This window comes from Caenorhabditis briggsae (assembly GCF_000004555.2).
Source record: "Caenorhabditis briggsae complete genome, chrI, whole genome shotgun sequence".
NCBI lineage: Eukaryota > Metazoa > Nematoda > Chromadorea > Rhabditida > Rhabditidae > Caenorhabditis > Caenorhabditis briggsae.
This window is the reverse complement of record NC_013489.2, coordinates 14,807,090-14,824,391: the sequence shown is the minus strand read 5'-3', so window position 1 is coordinate 14,824,391 and position 17,302 is coordinate 14,807,090. Positions and strand designations below refer to the sequence as shown.

Sequence of the window (17,302 nt, the reverse complement as noted above, 5' to 3'; positions counted from 1 at the left end):
CTAAGTTAGTATTGTCACTGTTCAACCAGTGCTTCAAAAATGCATTCAAATGTTGTGCTATATCGTTGCGATCTCTCGTAACAAGATACGCATTTTTTCCTGTGAATCGAGTTAATTGTCGTGCAAAAACCCAGTTATAGTCATAAATGCATAAATTTTGAATATTCCAAAGTTTTGAGTCATCGCTCACTGGCTCTTCAAGATATTGGCTGATTGCAGAAAAACTATTCTGGATGTTAGCCTTTTCTAAAAACTCTTCTGCTATCCTTGCATCCAGATATTCACTGGATTTGTGTAAATACAAATTCTTGATAGTTTGAGACTCATGAAGATCCGAGGAATCACTCAAATGCATTATCATTTCCAAATCAGGAGTCGTTCGGAATAGATCCACACAGTATTTGTGAAGTTCCATCGGCCATTTCTTCATCAGATCCTTCTCGAAATACGGGAATTCCAGTTTTTGAATCGAGAGAAATACTGAAAAACGTAAGAAATTTAAAGCTATTTTCAAAAAATGTTCCCACCTGTATCTACATCTTAATCCATTTATTTCAAAAACGAACTCAGATTTCAACTCGATAGCGACACCATTTAAGAACTTGAACTTTTTCAGCAAATCCAAATTATCAATGTATTTCTATTTGATCACTTTCTTATCATACCATTTATGATCTACTATCAATTCTAGTCGATTTTTAACTTCATCTTGAAAATGATAATAGATACGGTGATTTTTCCTACCACAATTGATACGAAAGCCTTTATTATATTCAATTCTATACTGTTGCTTAATAGATTTCTGAAATCGTTTAGAACAAAATGACACTAATAGAATTTCATGTATTTACCATGAGGAAAGGTAGTCAGAAAGGTATTCCTATTGATTCTCTATTGATTTCGCCTGTGCCTGTTTGAACGGGTGCCGTCTCAGTAGAGCGCACTTGTTACACACTCATACCGTATTAATCTGCATAATGTCTCATAAAGACATAGAAAAACCGTTAAAGGTGGGGGGACAGGAGATTTTTCGGAGTTTTCTTTGGAGTTAGGGTATGCATCAGTGTTGAGCGGATTTCCGTCTTCCGTCTTCCGTCCGGAAAAATTTTGTTCCGTCTTCCGTGAAGCCCGGAAAAATCCCGAATAACGGAAAACTAGAATTTTATAGGATTTGTTGAATTTTGAGTCAACTTTTTCGAAATTCTTACGGCGGATCCGTCTATCTGCAAAACCGATGCCAAAATTCGAATCTAAAGTATTTTCTAATTAAAATTTTAAAATTGCGATTCCTCGATCTTCCGTCTTCCGTCTTCCGTCTTCCGTCTTCCGTCTTCCGTTAAAAAATTGTTGTTCCATTTCCGTCTTCCGTCTTCTGTGAAGCGAAATTTTATTTCCGCTCAACTCTGGTATGCATTCTACCGTTACGGTGTAAAACGCTTAATGTCACTCTGCGTACAGCTGTCGTCCTCGCCTTTATGTATGCAATCGGGCACCCGCTCCTACCCGCGTGGCTCAGTCTGTAACGGCGCCGCACCTTCAATACTCGCCTCGACAAGTTCAACTTCTCGAGGAGCATATTTAAACGGAATTTCGAGAACATTTTTTTCTATTTGAAACTATTGGGATTCGTTTTTTTTTTTTTTTTTTTTTCAAAAATCAGGTCCTAGGGAGATATGCCACTTGGGAGAGGACATACCTGGGGGCGCCAAAAGCAGGTGCACCTTCCACGTGGCATATATCTTCTCAGAACCTAATTTTGGTGAAAAATCGTCAACTACAGAAATGAAGCTCTGGTTTTGTTTAAGCTACTCATAAAGTTTCAAGTCAATTGAAAAAGGTTGAACTACTTTTGTATGTGTTTTCAAAATAAAGCTACCATAAATTCTCTGACAGAAGGCTACCCTATTCTTTGAGCATAATTATCTCGATTCCTATAAGAGATATCAAAAATGTGCCAATTGATAAAATATTGGTGATATTATGATAAACATATTGTTAGTTGGCCACTTTTTGATATCTTTTACAGGGATCGAGATACATAGACTTAAAGTAACCAACCTCCCGAGGAGAAAGAAAGTGGTGAGAGACAAAGGGGACTGGGGGTACCTATTCTTTCAGTTCAAATATCTCGCTACCTGAAGAAGATGTTAGAAAGTGGTCAACTAATAAAATTTTACTGATATTATGATAAACATTTTGACAGTTGACTACTTTTTGATATCTTCTTCAGGAAGCGAGATATATAGACTTAAAGTTAGAGCTCATTTCAAACCTGTGTTAGAAGGGCTCTTTACCACTGACCGATATGGTTCCCATTTCCTGTCCATGCTTTGCCCATCATGTCCTGGGTCATACTAAATGTCTCGTACATCTGTGTGTCATTTGCCTCCTCTTTTCTTTTGTTATCAAGTTTTTCGATCAGAAGATATTTGACCGTCTTCTTCTCCTTTTCTTCAATTCCTTCAGAATGAACGACCTCGAAATTGGAGGAGGAGGAGAAAAAGAGGAGAATCGGCACTGTTCGTTGAAGCGTTGTCTCTTCTTCTTCTTCTTTTTCCAAAATTTCCCTTTTTCTCTTTTCCCTCTCTCTCCTCTCTCTCCTAGGATATTATCATTTCCTTATCACCACTACTGCCCTCTATCTCTATCACATTCCTCTTCTTTCCCCCTCTTTCTGAATTTCTCTCTTCTGAACCTTTGAAGATGTTACTATGATTCTTCTAATCCTTCTATTCCTGCTGCCACGTGGCATTGGCACACTGCCCATCGAGCAAAAAGAGCCAAAAACGTTGTTTTTGGAGCCAGGACCCAGGCGATTCGATAGGCTGATCAGTTCAGTCGGTAGGTCCTTTTTTGTGATCATGTGTAACTTTTTTGGGGGTCACATGGTCTTTTTCTTCTTCTGTTTGTTAAAGGAATGTCGACCTTTTTGTAGATTAACATTTTTCCAAACAAAAAAAAACAGTTCTGAGATTTTCAGCCAGGAAAATTGGTGAGAGCGACATTATCAATCCATCGGTCTGCCCGTCCTCTTGTGAGCATCTACACCAGGCGATTCCATATGTTCAAAATCACACGGATGCCAATTTTAGTATCAAAGAGGTACCACCCCCCCCCATTTATCTAACTTCCTGTAAGGGATATCAAAGTTTTGTCCACTGATAAAATGTTTATCATAATATCAGCAACATTTTATCAATTGACCACTTTTTGGTATCTCTCACAGGAACTGAGATATATGAGCTCAAACTACAAAGTACACTTTTTTTCAGTGCTCATGCATTTGCCCTATGCTCCGACCCGCTTATGTGAGCACTGTTGGTGGATGTGTCGAAAGGCTTAGTAAGTGCATTTAGATTTTATTTGAGCTATTGGAAACTGCAAAAACGGTCTTCCAGGCCTTGAAAATCCCTAGATACATTTTAAATGAAAGTTTAGCTCGTTTTCCAAAAAGTTGTACAAATGGCTCAGTGGGATTTTCAGACCACTCTGACGACCAAAGTTCGATTCGACCTAGCGTCAAATCTTTTTTATTTTTATGCTGAGTATTTTACAACTATTTTTAGGCCTCCTAGAAGGTTTTAAGCTACCAATCTGAAATTCAGGGTTCGATATTTCTTGTGGTTCGAATTTTTCAAATTTTTTTAAATATTAAAATTTCTTACTGAAACCCAAAAAAAAGCCCAAAATGTTTGTTTTAAATGTTTTTCGAGAATCTGTATGTCCAAATGTCCCTTTTTCAGACGAATGCCCGAATACAATCCGCTGGAAATCGATCAATTCGGCGATTCCAGTTGTCCAGCTCCGCCCACATACCATAATCCTTCCCGACGTGGATTTGGACTTCAGAAGCGCCGGAATTCGAACGTCTTCTCGTGGAGCCGATGAATGGAATTGTTCGATTCGGAAGATTTTATACGAGAATTTGAATACGAAATGGAGAGCCATCGCCAAGGAAAGAGGACTTTTTCAGTTGACGAGTTCTGGTGGGAAACCTATTGTTTATGTGAGTTCTTTTTGGGAAAAATAATGCAAATTTGCTCTTTTGAAAGCTCTGAAAAAAGATTTTCCACACTTGGAATTCGAATCCGGGTAGTCAGGTTGGAAAGTTTGTAGCGAAAGTCCCACTGACGCAATCAATAAAAATACCGCCAACTTGAGCTTATATATCCCGGCTCCTGCAAGAGATATCAAAAAGTGATTAACTAACAAAACGTTCCTTATAATATCAGCAACATTTTATTAACTTACATATTCTTGATATCTTTCACCGAAGCTGAGATATATGATTTTAAAGTTAAATGACCTTCCATTTGAGTGTTTACAGTAGCTTTATTTTGAACACATACAAAAGTAGTTCAACCTTTTTCAATTTTATTAAAATGTTTTGAGTAGTTTAAACAAAACCAGAGCTCCATTTCTGTAGTCGACAATTTTTTACCAAAATGTGGTCCTGCCGAGATATGCCAAATAGAAGCGCCAACCCACTGGCGCGGGCGCGTAGGCGAGCAGCGCACTCGCCTAGCGCTCTCTTCCACGTGGCATATCTCCCTAGGACCTGATTCTACAAAAAAGTTGTTAACTACAAAAATAAAGCTCCGGGTTTGTTTAGTATAATGTGACAATTTCAGATGAATCGGGAAAGTTTCAGTTCGTTTTGTAATAAGCGATTCCAAAAACCATGTTTTGCAGTTCGGCGGCACCGAATTCGATGCTCAATTCTTGTCAGGAGCCATAGTAATGATAAAAATGGACTGTCGAACGTTTGCCACGTCATCAGACTCTCCATTTTGTATTTCTCTCCGAATTGCGGGTTCTTCAGGTTGGTTTCGTTTCCCCTGTCTCCTCTTTTCTCTCTTTCTCTCTCTCTCTCTCTCTCTCTCTCTCTCTCTCTCTCTCTCTTCTCTGTATCTCTGATAATAGAAGAGAAAAGAAAAAGGTGATAGTGAAAGTTCTAATGTGACACAGAAATGAACGTATTTACATGTTCAATGAGATGAAGAGGGAGAGAGTGTAGCAAAATGAGAGAGTGCTAGAGAAATGGGTTCTCTCTTATCACTTCTTTTGGAAATTGAAAGGAGATGGGTGTTCGGATTGAGACATATACGGAAAGAGAAAATATTCTAATAATCGGGGACTATGAATTTTTGGTCCCTTATATCCAATTAGGCACACAAAAAAAATATAGCAGACAATAACAAAAAATATACAGTCTCTAGAGAAATTTCTAGTTTTTTTTCCTAGACAATTTTTGTCCCATATTAGTTTTTGTTTATTTTGGCTGAAAATCGATTTTCAAATCAAATGGGTGCTAAAATTTCCAATGAAACTGTGGATGGTAAGAATAACAAAAGTCTTAAAAGGCAAAAAAAAAATCGGACCACAAGAAATATCGAACCTGTGGACATCAGATTGGTAGCTAAAAACCTTCTAAGAGGTCTAAAAATAGTTTCAAATTGCTTTGCACAGAAATAAAAAAGATTTGACACCAGGTGGAATCGAACTTTGGTCCTCAGATTGGTCTGAAAATCCCACTGAGCCATTTGGACATTTTTGGCAAATATGACTCAAAATCGGCAAAATTTCAGGTTTTTAACGTTTTTTAAAGTTTCAAAACCAGAAGAGCAGGAGTTTTCTTAAAAATTACAAAAAAAACCGATAGTAAACAGTTTTGCAAAGTAAAAAAAATTGGACCACAAGAAATATCGAACCCGTGGATGTCAGATTGGTAGTTAGAAGCTTCTAGGAGGTCTAAAAATAGTTTCAAATTGCTCATCACAAAATTAAAAAAGATTTGACGCTAGGTCGAATCGAACTTTGGTCGTCAGATTGGTCTCAAATTCCCACTGAGCCATCTGGACAACTTTTTGGAAAACGAGCTAAATTGAGATTTAAAGTGTTTTTAGGGGTTTTCAAGGCTTTCAAAACCATTTTTCGCAGTTTCAAATAGCTCAAGTCAAATCTAAATGCACTTACTAAGTATTTCGACACATCCTCCAACAGTCTAAAAGTTTTTAAAAGCAAAAAAAAATCTTTAGACCACAAGAAAAATCGAACCTTGCACTAAGAGGTCTAAAATAGTTTCGAATTGCTCAGCACAAAAATAAAAAAAGATCTGACGCTAGGTGGAATCGAACTTGGGTAGTCAGATTGGTAGTGGCGAATTTCCAAGAACCCACTGAGCCATCTGGACAATTTTTAGCAAAAATGACCCGAAATCGCAAAAATTATAGTTTTTTTTTTAACTTTCAAAGAAAAAAATTGTTCTAGAAATGTTAGAAAATTTTGAAAACTCGAAATTCGTTGAATTTTTTCCAGGAACTTCATCTAACTTCGACCACAAACAGTTCGATATGGAAGAGACTGGGTGGCGAGTCGAATCCATCTACTTTCTGGTCGTAATTGCCCTAATTATCGTGGTAATTATCATCACTTTCATCGTTTGGAACGTTTGTTGGAGTATGAAGAAACGGAAGTTAATCAGTGATTTTCAAATGCAATTCGTTCAACAGTATAAGCATCAACATCATGTGAGTCTTAATTGGGGCCAGTTTTTGAACCCATGTATCTCGATTCCTGTAAAAGATATCAAAAAGTAATCAACTGATAAAATGTTACTGATATTATGATAAACAATTTTGTAGTTGATTACTTTTTGATATCTCTTACAGAAAATGAGATATATAGGATCAAAAGACAGACGCCCTCCACACATCGCCTGTTTTTCTCCCCTTGGGAGGTCCGATTACTTTGAATCTATATATCTCACTTCCTGTAGGAGATATCAAAAAGTAGTCAACTGATAAAATATTGTTGCTATTGTGATGAACAATTTTGTAGTTGACCGCTTTTTGATATCTTCTTCAGCTAACGAGATATTTGAACTGAAAGAACAGGTGCCCCCCGCCCCATTGCCCCTCTACCCTTTCTCTCTCCTCGGGAGGTCGGTTACTTTAAGTCCATATATCTTACTTTTTGTAAGAGATATCAAAAAGTAGTCAACTACAAAATTGTTTACCATAATATCACACACATTTTATCAGTTGACCACTTTTTGATATCTCTTACAGGAAACGAGATATACGAGATCAAAGTTTTATACCCATCCAATTTCCAGACCCTCCCCCCTCATATGCCAGAATTCGAGGAAATCGATGATCAGGAAATCCTTCAATCTCAATCACACTCTTTAAATCGAAAACGGCTGATTTTTAGTTCCGAATATTTTGATCCCGCCCAAATGACACATCCATCAGCTCTAGCCATCCAATTCTTGTATGATCTTCGTCGAGTTGTGGACATTGCAAAGGAGCGAATTCGTCAGAGGCGATTCATTCCAGCACTTCCGATTATTCTAGAAGACGTGGTGAATGAAGTGGATTATGAAGACGCGCCGAAACGACAGACAACGTCTTCTGAAGAGAATCTCTCGGAGACTCCAGAATCATCGCCACGTAGTGAGCAGAAGTCAGTGGATAGTGGGAGGGAATCACGAGAGGATTCAGAAGAGGATGGGGAGGAAGAGGAAAGAGTAGAGGAAGAGAAGCAAATGGAGATACAAACGCCGACGAAGGTTTCCGATATTGTTAAGTGTGAGTTTTTGGGATTACGGTAAGCGATCTGAGGCACCAAAACTTTGAGCTCATATATCTCATTTCCTGTAAAAGATATCAAAAAGTGATCAATTGATAAAATGTTGCTGATATTATGATAAACATTTTATCAATTGACTACCTTTTGATATATCTTACAGGAAGCGAGATATATGGACTCAAAGTTTGAGTGCTTTAGATCGTTTACCGTAACCTCCCGGGGAGAGAGAAAGGGTAAGACGCAAGGGAGGGCACCTGTCCTTTGAGCCTATGTATCTCACTTCCTGTAAGAGATATCAAAAAGTGGTTAACTGACAAAATGTTTATCATAATATCAAAAACATTTTATCAGTTGATTACTTTTTGATATCTTTAACAGGAATCTAGGTAAATTGGCTCAAAGTTAAACTTCATTGGGTCATTCATTCAACCATATAAATCTTCAAAACGATTTTCAGCTTTCGAAAAGTCCTCTAACAACAAACCGCCACTACCACCATCTCTGAACCGCCCATCCTATGTCCCAATTATGCTCAATTCGTCAATTCGAAAAAAGAAACAACCACTTACGATGACATCCACCACAACATCCGTCGAACAGCCACCAGAGCCAGCGTTTCGAAGCCGAATAAAAGCGCCGACAGCTTTTACTGATAGGAGGAGGTAGGTCAAAAAATTATTGATTTTTTTTGTGCTGAAAATTATGTAGGTTCACACAAAAATGAAGAAAAAATTCGAGGAAAGCGCATCGAAAAGCGCTATGAGTCATTAGGGACGAGCACGAGTTTTTTAGTCCCCGCTGGAGCAGAAGAGCGTGAATTCGAATTTTTTCTTGATTTTCAGTGTTTTTTTCAGGTTTTCCGAGATAAAAACCTTGAAAAATATTTTATGAAAATACTGAAAATCAAGCAAAAAAAAATTTGAACTCGCGCGCTTCTTCTCCCGAAGGGACTGCGATTTTTCTCAATGAAGGAATTTTTTTCGAATTTTTTCTTCATTTTTAGGTAAGTCTACATGGTTTTCTGAACAAAATAAAGCAATTAAAAAACTTATACTAGTCTAATTACACCCAATTTTTCAGTCCCCGAGAACGAAAAGGGTACGCCGTATTCCCATCGGATGGCACATTCAACAAATCACTGCCACGACGAGGAAAACGATTCTCCAATAGCCAACAGACACCTGCTAATTGATTATGAAAACGCACTTTTCTCATTGGAGCGCACTTTCATTGTTCTGATTTTCAAATTTTCCATGTGTCACCTCCCAACCTTCCATACTTTGATCTCGAAAAATGTTGTTAGCCAGGAAACCCCCTATTTTTTGTGATTTTTGAAACTTTTTTCTATCAATTCTTATTGATTTGTACGGGTGTTTTTTCGATTAATAAATAGAAATTCTGAGCGATAGATCTGCAGACAGTCTTTTTTCAAATGACCTCAATTTTCAGCTGATAAATACATCAATACTTTATTAACAGACACATTCTTGATATCTCATGATGGAGGTGAAGGGCAAGTAAATTGTGGGCTTCAATCAGAAAACTTAAGTTAGTTTTATTTTAAAGGTGGGGGGACAGGAGATTTTACGGGGGATTTTTGGGGCCAGAGTATGCATTCTACCGTCACGATGTACAACGCTTAATGCCACTCTGCGTACAGCGGTCGTCCTCGCCTTTATGTATGCGATCAGGCGCCTGCTCCAGTTTCGCCCGCGTGGCTCAGTCGGTAGCGGCGCCGCACCTTCAATACTCGCCTCGACAAGTTCAACTCCTCGAGGGGCATATTTAAACAGAATTTCGAGAACATTATTTTTTCATGATCCCCCACCTTTAAAGTAAAGCTCTATCTAGTAAGACCTAATCGAGCGTGTGAGAAATGGCTTAGAACTTATCAGATTTCTTTCAGATTTTCAAATTATACTAAACAAGGTATGGGCTTCATTTTATTATACTAAACAAGGTATGGGCTTCATTTTAAAAATTTTTGAGTAGTTTAAACACAACTAGGGCTTTATTTTTGTAGTTGACAATCCTTAACCAAAATTAGGTTCTGAGAAGATATGACACGTGGATGCTACCTCTCACTGGCGCGCCCTGGCCTACTAGGTGCTCTCTCTTCCACGAAGCATAGGACCTGATTTTCGAAAAAAGTTGTCAACTACAAACATGAAGCTCTAGTTGTGATTGGTATACTATAGCATTTTCAGACATATTCAATAAGTTTCAGCTTGTTTTGTAGGCAGTTAAACATTGAAGTTAAAACACGTCTACGTCATTATAACCCATCATGCACATTAATACGGTATGAGTGTGTAACAAGTGCGCTCTACTGAGACAGTACCCATTCAAACAGACACAGGCGAAATCAATAGAGAATCAATAGGAATACCTTTCTGACTACCTTTTATCATTTCATTCTCATCTTCCTATTTCCTACCAAATTCCTAAAAATGGTAAATTTTCTGAAACTACCGTATCTTGTGAAAGATTTGGTATTCATGGAAATGAAACCAAATGAAATCCTATTACTCTCATTTTGTTCTAACCGAGTTAAGAAGTCTATCAAACAACAGTTTAGAATTGAATCCAATGAAGGATTTCGACATGAAAAAAATAATGTTCTCGAAATTTTGTTTAAATATGTCTCTTGAGGAGTTGAACGTGTGGGACGAGGATTGAGGGTGCGGCGCCGCTACCGACTGAGCTACACGGGCAAAGAGAAAGTGGTCGCCCGATTGCATACATAAAGGCGAGGACGACAGCTGTACGCAGAGTGACATTAAGCGTTGTACACCGTGACGGTAGAATGCATACTCTGGCCCCAAAAATCCCCCGTAAAATCTCCTGTCCCCCCACCTTTAAAGGAATTCAAGTTCCTAGAAGAATTGTATTTCAATAAAACCATATTGAGTTGAAATCTGGATTGGTTTTCAAAATAAATGAATTAAAATGTAAATGCAGGTATGAATGTCTTTTTTAAATAATATTATATAATTCAAATATTTTTCAGTATTTCTCTCGATCCAAAAACTGGAATTCCCACTTTGTATTTCGAGAAGAATATGATGAAGAAATGGCCGATGGAACTTCACAAATACTGTGTGGATCTATTCCGGACGACTCCTGATTTGGAAATGATAATGCATTTGAGTGATTCCTCGGATCTTCATGAGTCTCAAACTATCAAGAATTTGTATTTACACAGTTCCTATGAATATCTGGATGCAAGGATAGCAGAAGAGTTTTTAGAAAAGGCTAACATCCAGAATAGTCTTACTTTGATCAAGCAAGACATTGGAGGATTTGTGAGCGATGACTCAAAACTTTGGAACATTCCAAATGTGCTAATGCATTTTTGAAGCACTGGTTGAGCAGTGACAATACTAACTTAAAGACAATGATTGTTTGTGGTGATTTTCAAAATGGAGAAGGATTACTTGATGGAATTCAGACCAGTAGATGGGATCCGGAGAAGAGACCAGCTAGATATGTCTTAAAGGTGGGGGGACAGGAGATTTTTCGTAGTTTTTTTGTAGCTAGAGTATGCATTCTACCGTGACGGTGTACAACGCTTAATGTCACTCTGCGTACAGCTGTCGTCCTCGCCTTTATGTATGCAATCGGGCGTGCGCTTTCTCTTTGCCCGCGTGGCTCAGTCGGTAGCGGCGCCGCACCCTCAATCATCGCCATCACAAGTTCAACTCCTCGAGGGGCATCTTTGGACGGAATTTCGAGAAAAATATTTTTTTCATGTTCCCCCCCCCCCCACCTTTAAAAGAATCGTGAGTGATTTTCGTTTGGAAAATTCAACATTATTTGGTTACAGATTTGGAAGAAGCTTAACATACCATTGGCAAGCTGGATGCCTATTCTCAAATATCTTCCCGTTGTGGCCCGATCATTGGGACTGTACAAATGCATTCGACATAGCCTCTGTGAAAGTGAAACATGGTGTCTTCTTCATGTTTGTATGGCATCCTACATTTCTATAATCTACCCTTTTTCTGTAACTCTCTTTTTTCTTGTTTGTGGTTTTTTGTTGCCTGATATGTTCACTAAGATTGGGAAAATGCTCATTAGGATAATGATCTCTTGCCAAATGCTCACTTGCTAAATATGCTCATTTGCTAGATTTTGATCATTTGCTAAATAGAGGACTTGTTCAAATTGAAGGCTTAGACTGAAACAGCTTACCGGAAAACAGGCGTTTCAGCACCGGAACATTCTGAAAGAATACCAGTAAAAAATGGCTGAAATTTCCAAAGAACAGCAAAATTTTCACTTTTTCATTTTTAGCAATCGATCAAAATGTAGCAAATAAAATTTAGCAAGTGAGACTATTTTATCAAATGAGCGAGTTTAGCAAGTGAGCATTTAGCAAAAGATCATCAAGCTAATGAGTATTTGCCCTAAGATTGTTCTCCGTTTCCTACTTGAATATTTAATTCGATTGAATTTAATAAATACTGATAAGTTACTGATATCTTTATTGTTTCCTTCACAAATATGACCACTCGTCTTCAATTATATTTATCTTGCTTCCAGAACAAGGGTTTTGGAATTTTTTAAGTCCGATGAGCTGTTTTGAAAGCATTCAGAAAACTAGGAGTTTATTTTTATAATCTATTATTAAACAATCTCAATAGTGAGTCCTATTCACTCGATTCTTATTGATTTGTACGGGTGTTTTTCGATTAATAAAGAGACATTCTGACCACTGTGTGTATGTGTCATCAGATGACGAAACAGGGAAAGGATTAGCAATGATGATTGTACAATATTGTCTTCTTTTTTTTCCTTATTTTTTTTCTTATTTTTTCTATTTTAAAAGTATCTTTCCCTTATCTTTTTATCTTTGAAAAAGCGAAAATAAAAAACGGAAAAATGAGCGTTGTGCAAACGCGCCCTATCTGCACGCGCGAGAGAGTGAGAGGGTGCGAGAGAAGTGGGGGTGCACTTTGAAAAGATGATTGATTTCTGTGCTGTGTTTTGCTCTAAAAAAAACGATCTGAAATCGATTTTTCTGCATTTCTCGATGTTTCGAATGGAAAAATAGAGGTTTTTAAGTTTAGAATTGTTAATTTTCGCTGGGTTTTCGATTGAAAATATGGTTTTTTTTAGAAAATCGAATTTTTTGAAATTAAAAAAATTTCGTTTTTTTGCTATTCCATCAAAAATTCGTTACTTTTTCTTTTTAGCATCGAAGACATTTTTTTTTTTGGAAAAAAACATTTTCAGATGTACGGACGGATTGTGTCCCGTCTCACAGAACGGGTATTCGACAAAAGCGTATGGGAAGCGAGTTCAGGAGAAGGAGCAGAACCGAAAGATGCTCTACGAGCCGTGCTGCTCATCATCCTCTTTGTGCTCACATTTGGAGCTGGAATGGTGAGATTTTCCTCTGAAAATTGGGTTTTTCTTCTGTGTCAAAAACCTAAAAGTATCGATTTTCGAGCTTAAAATATGTCGAAAATCTATTAAAGAGCGTATGTTTAAAGCCGAAATCTTTTAAAAATTTATGTAAATCGCAAAAATGAGTTTTTTTTTCAAATTTTCAACAACTTACAGTATTTCCTAGAATTTCGAACTTTCCAGTCAGAATTTTAAGTTTCTAAGTCGAAAATTTCAAGTTTTTGGGTCAAAAATCTATCCATAATTGCAGATAGCGACATTTCTAAAAGGCGAATGGGCTCGAAGTCACTTGCTCTCGTTCGTCTCGTGCATCGGCGGAGGTGTCTTCCTCGGAGCCTGCCTTCTGGACCTCCTTCCCGACTCCATAGAATCCTTCGAGAAGACCAAAGTGGCCACAGAGTTCCCAGTGCCATTGGCATTTGTTGCCGTTGGATTTCTACTGGTTCTATCGATTGATCAAATTGTGAAAGCTGCCAGAGAGCGGAATGTGTTCGGACAAGTTGGCTATCATATTCACAGCCATGACCACGAGATGAGACATGAAGACGTGGATTCTGGAGAGCAGGACGTTGCTCAGTCGAGTATTGGAGTAACTATGTTGGTTCTCGCCTTGTCGGTACATGCGCTTTTCGAGGGACTCTCGTTGGCGGTCACTTCCGATGCTTCACAGCTTTTGCAGGTGAAAATTGCCTCATTTTATAAAGAAAATTGTGTAGATTCACAGAAAAAAAAATTCAAAAAAAATTAGCAAAACCTTGAAAATCGCTTCAAAAAGCGAAAAAACTCAATTTTGAGACGATTTTAGACCATTTTCGGACAATTTCAGGCCGTTTTCAGATCATTTCGAGCTTTTTTTGAACTAAACAATTTGCAAAATTTCGAAAAATCGGTTCTCGAATTTGAATTCCCGCCAAAACTCCAAAAAATTAGCGTAATTTTTGAAGATTCTTTTTCAAATTTTCCGAATTTTTCGACTGAAATTCGATGGAACGGTGTTCAAGATTACTGTAGATTACTGTAGTTTCTTTGCAAACACAACCACGTCAAAATGCGGACAAAAAACAGCAGAAAAAAAACTACAGTAATCTACAGTAATCCATCAAATTTCAGCCGAAAAATTCGGAAAAATCGAAAAAGAATTTTCGAAAATGGCTGAAAAACCTGCAAAGGTCTCAAAATTTTGCGAAAAATCGAAGAAAAAACCATCAAAATCACCAGTTTTTCAGAGTTTTCTCATTTTTGAGAGCTTTTTGAAGAGTTTTTTCGTCTAAAAGGTTCAAAAAAGGGCGCAAGATGGCCCAAAAATAGTCAAAAAAGGGCTAGGAAAGTCCAAAAATGGTTTACAATGGCCCAAAATCGTCCAAAAATGACACAAAAATAGTCAAAAATGGTCCTAAAGTGGACTAAAATCGGCCAAAATGGTCCATAATAATCCAAAAATGGTCTAATATGGTCCAAAGTGGTCCAAAAATGACCGAAAAGTAGACTAAAAAGGTCTAGAAAAGTCCAAAAATGGTCCAAAATGGTCCTAATTTGTCCAAAAATGGTCCTAAACTGGTCTAAAATAGTCCAAAATGATCTCAAAATGACCCAAAAAGGTCCCTTTTCAAAACGAAATTTCCAGATCTTCGGTGCCCTAATCCTTCACAAATGCATCATGGGATTCTGCCTAGGCGTTCGCCTGGTCCAAGCAAACCTCACCACCCCATGGATCGCTCTCGCCCAATTCCTCTTCAGTGTTCAAGTGCTAATCGGAGGTCTCGCCGGCATCGGAATCATGAAATTCATCAGTGGCGGAGAGCAATCCCTAGCTGCAATCGTCTCCTCCATCCTCCAAGCAATCGCATGTGGCACATTTCTGTACATTACGACATTCGAAGTGATACCCCACGAACTACATAATGGAAAATTCCGAATTCTCAAGACCCTATTCATCTATTTCGGCTTCGGCATCGTTGTCGCGTTTATCTTGATCTTCCCAGAAGCATCCTAAGCCACTTTCATCCACTTTTTATGCATGTATTTTCACTTTTTTCGGGTTCTTTACTCGGCTATTCGACCCCCCCTGTGTTTCATTTTCTCTGGATTACTCTACTTCTCATTCCAATTTGTGCAATTTTTCCTTTAGAAATCTCGTTAGAATCGAAAAAAATCAAAGAATTTCAACCCAAATTTTAATTTTGCCGCCGTTTTTTTACATTAAAGTTTGGCTGAATTTCGGCTTAAAAACGCTAGAATTAACCTTAAAATGTATATTTTCCGCTGATTTTTTTCATTAAAAATCGGCTGAATCTTGAAGTTTTTGTTCGAAATTCCGCGTTTTTTATTTTCGATTTTTCCCAATTTTTTGGCTTTTTCTGTCTGTACTTGTGCCATTTTGTACATTTTTTCCCTCTTAATACTAACCAAAAAATAATTTATCTTATTGCAATAAATAAATAAACTAATTTTTTTTCCTCAGAAAATTCGGTTTAAACTGGACCCGTTCCATGGATAATATACCTATTTTTTTCTTTTTTTCAAATCTATTCAGCGAGCAATCGCGCCCCACTGAGAATTCAGCCAAATTTCAGACCCGCAGATGCAGCTAGACACGGCCTTTTGACAATGATTTTTCATCTTACGGTTGTCACACTGATTTTGGTTTTATGGAAGTGAGAATTTTTGGAAATTTTGAATGAAAAAATTTTAAAAAAAATGGACCTTGGGTTACTGCAGTTGTCGTTTTGGGACCTTAAGTTTCAAAAGATGACCTAGAATACCCCAAAAAATCGATTTTTAAAAGTGAAAAAGGCGATTTCGTGCGTTTGCGCGTCCCCGTGTTTGCGTACGCCGCATTGTATTTTACGACAAACGAGACATTTAGTGTATAGTTTGTCGTAAAATACAATGCAGCGTATGCAAACAGGTCGACGCGCAAATGCACGAAAATCGGTGAGGTCGGCGGTCTGCGATTCGACCGACCGGAATGGAAGCCTTAAAAGCCGCCCTAAAAATCCAAAATTTGATCTAAAACCCAAAAAATCTATTATAAAATATTTTTTGGGTTACGGTAGCTGTCGTTGTGGGACCTAAAAATGTGAAAATTGACTTTTAGACTTTTAGAGAACCCAGAATGTTCCAGATACAACGACTTCATTCTCTCCCGAATCATCTCCTACTTCACCAAATGCGAAGTTCGAATCGGCGGCGTCGGATTCGTCCGCCTAGAAGACGTCACCATCAGAATCGCCTGGCTTTCAATCCACATCGATGTGATCTCACTGAAACGAGACTCCGCCCACCCGACACGCTTCGGGATTCTGGTACTAGAAGACGTGCGGATAGAAGCTGAGAAGAATGACGTCACATCCACGTCATCCTCATCAACGACGTCAGGCACGTCTTCTAGGAAAATCTGGCTTCAGCGATTCACCCGACTCGCGCAGTACTGTGGATTAGTGATCAACAGAGTCCACATCGTTGTGATGAACACTATCCCAGAGTGTCTTCTCCACGTCACCATCGACGAGCTGTCTCTGGAGACATTCAGAAGTCGTGAGGGGTGGCAATTCGAGACGTCGTGCTCGCTGATTCAAGGGAAGTTGCTCAGACGGAATTCGAAAAGCGAGAGGAGTCTTCTGGCTGAAGTCTCCATGCCATTCCAGCTATCATTGGATATTGATAAGGATTATGTTGACAACGTGGCATTGAGAATCTCAACGCCTTCTTTTGCATTCAACGATGACTTTTTGATGGTTGTGGAGAGTTGTTTGAGTAGGAGGATGACGTCACAGGCTCCATCAGAAGACGTCGTCGCCATCCAAGAAGACTCTTTTCTCTCGAAGCTTCTCTCCTTGAACATTGACATCCGATCGATATCCCTCAAATATACAGTAACCTCGGGTACCGAATCCCGCTACGTCACCACCAACATCAAACAGATTCAAGCCACACGAACCAGCTTTCAAATTCTAGAATTGATCATCGCTGATCAATTGCTCAGGTCAGAAATCCGTCTGAATTCGATACAGTATGAGCAATTGGACACCGATCAGGAGAGGATTCGTCGCTCAGCGATCGATGGGATTAGCGCGAAGGTGTCGATGCACGATTTGCACTGGTGGAAGGTGAGTGTCGAGAAGCAGGAGAGGATTCTGGAGAGGTTACGATTCAGAAGAGGATCGGAAGCTTCGTTTGAGTATTCTGAGAAGAAGAGAAGGATCGCAATTGAAGTTTCAGATTTGACAATGGAAATTTTGGATTTCGACTATCAGCGAAGCCAGATGAAGTTAGGATTCTTAAGCTTTGAAAAGTC

At 38.4% G+C, this 17,302-nt stretch overlaps 5 protein-coding genes across 5 annotated transcripts in view; all 5 read left to right on the top strand.

Moving 5' to 3' along the window:
* Positions 1-2,711: 2,711 nt before the first annotated feature.
* Positions 2,712-8,785, top strand: CBG19739 (the record flags this gene model as incomplete). The annotated part of the gene is made up of 9 exons (XM_045241574.1): positions 2,712-2,841; positions 2,981-3,102; positions 3,273-3,342; positions 3,744-4,006; positions 4,693-4,822; positions 6,319-6,530; positions 7,118-7,592; positions 8,051-8,255; positions 8,674-8,785. The coding sequence occupies 9 exons, from the start codon at positions 2,712-2,714 to the stop codon at positions 8,783-8,785; spliced, it is 1,719 nt and encodes a 572-aa protein (XP_045096876.1).
* A 1,412-nt stretch (positions 8,786-10,197) lies between these two features.
* Positions 10,198-10,272, top strand: CBG25436 (the record flags this gene model as incomplete). The annotated part of the gene is made up of 1 exon (XM_045241573.1): positions 10,198-10,272. One exon carries the CDS (start codon positions 10,198-10,200, stop codon positions 10,270-10,272), a length of 75 nt encoding a protein of 24 aa, XP_045100267.1.
* Positions 10,273-10,655: 383 nt separating this feature from the next.
* CBG25437 lies at positions 10,656-11,836 on the top strand (the record flags this gene model as incomplete). Its single annotated transcript, XM_045241572.1, has 3 exons — positions 10,656-10,898; positions 10,988-11,092; positions 11,783-11,836. 3 exons carry the CDS (start codon positions 10,656-10,658, stop codon positions 11,834-11,836), a joined length of 402 nt encoding a protein of 133 aa, XP_045100268.1.
* Positions 11,837-12,831: 995 nt separating this feature from the next.
* Positions 12,832-14,998, top strand: CBG19738 (the record flags this gene model as incomplete). Its single annotated transcript, XM_045241571.1, has 3 exons — positions 12,832-13,005; positions 13,256-13,684; positions 14,630-14,998. 3 exons carry the CDS (start codon positions 12,832-12,834, stop codon positions 14,996-14,998), a joined length of 972 nt encoding a protein of 323 aa, XP_045096877.1.
* Positions 14,999-15,612: 614 nt separating this feature from the next.
* CBG19737 overlaps positions 15,613-17,302 on the top strand; it is a gene marked incomplete at both ends in the record, with an annotated part of 25,327 nt that continues 23,637 nt past the window's right edge. The window contains 3 exons of the mRNA XM_045241570.1: positions 15,613-15,659; positions 16,130-17,179; positions 17,227-17,275. Of these exons, the coding sequence (XP_045096878.1) occupies positions 15,613-15,659; positions 16,130-17,179; positions 17,227-17,275 (1,146 nt within the window). The remainder of the gene's footprint in view (positions 15,660-16,129; positions 17,180-17,226; positions 17,276-17,302) is intronic.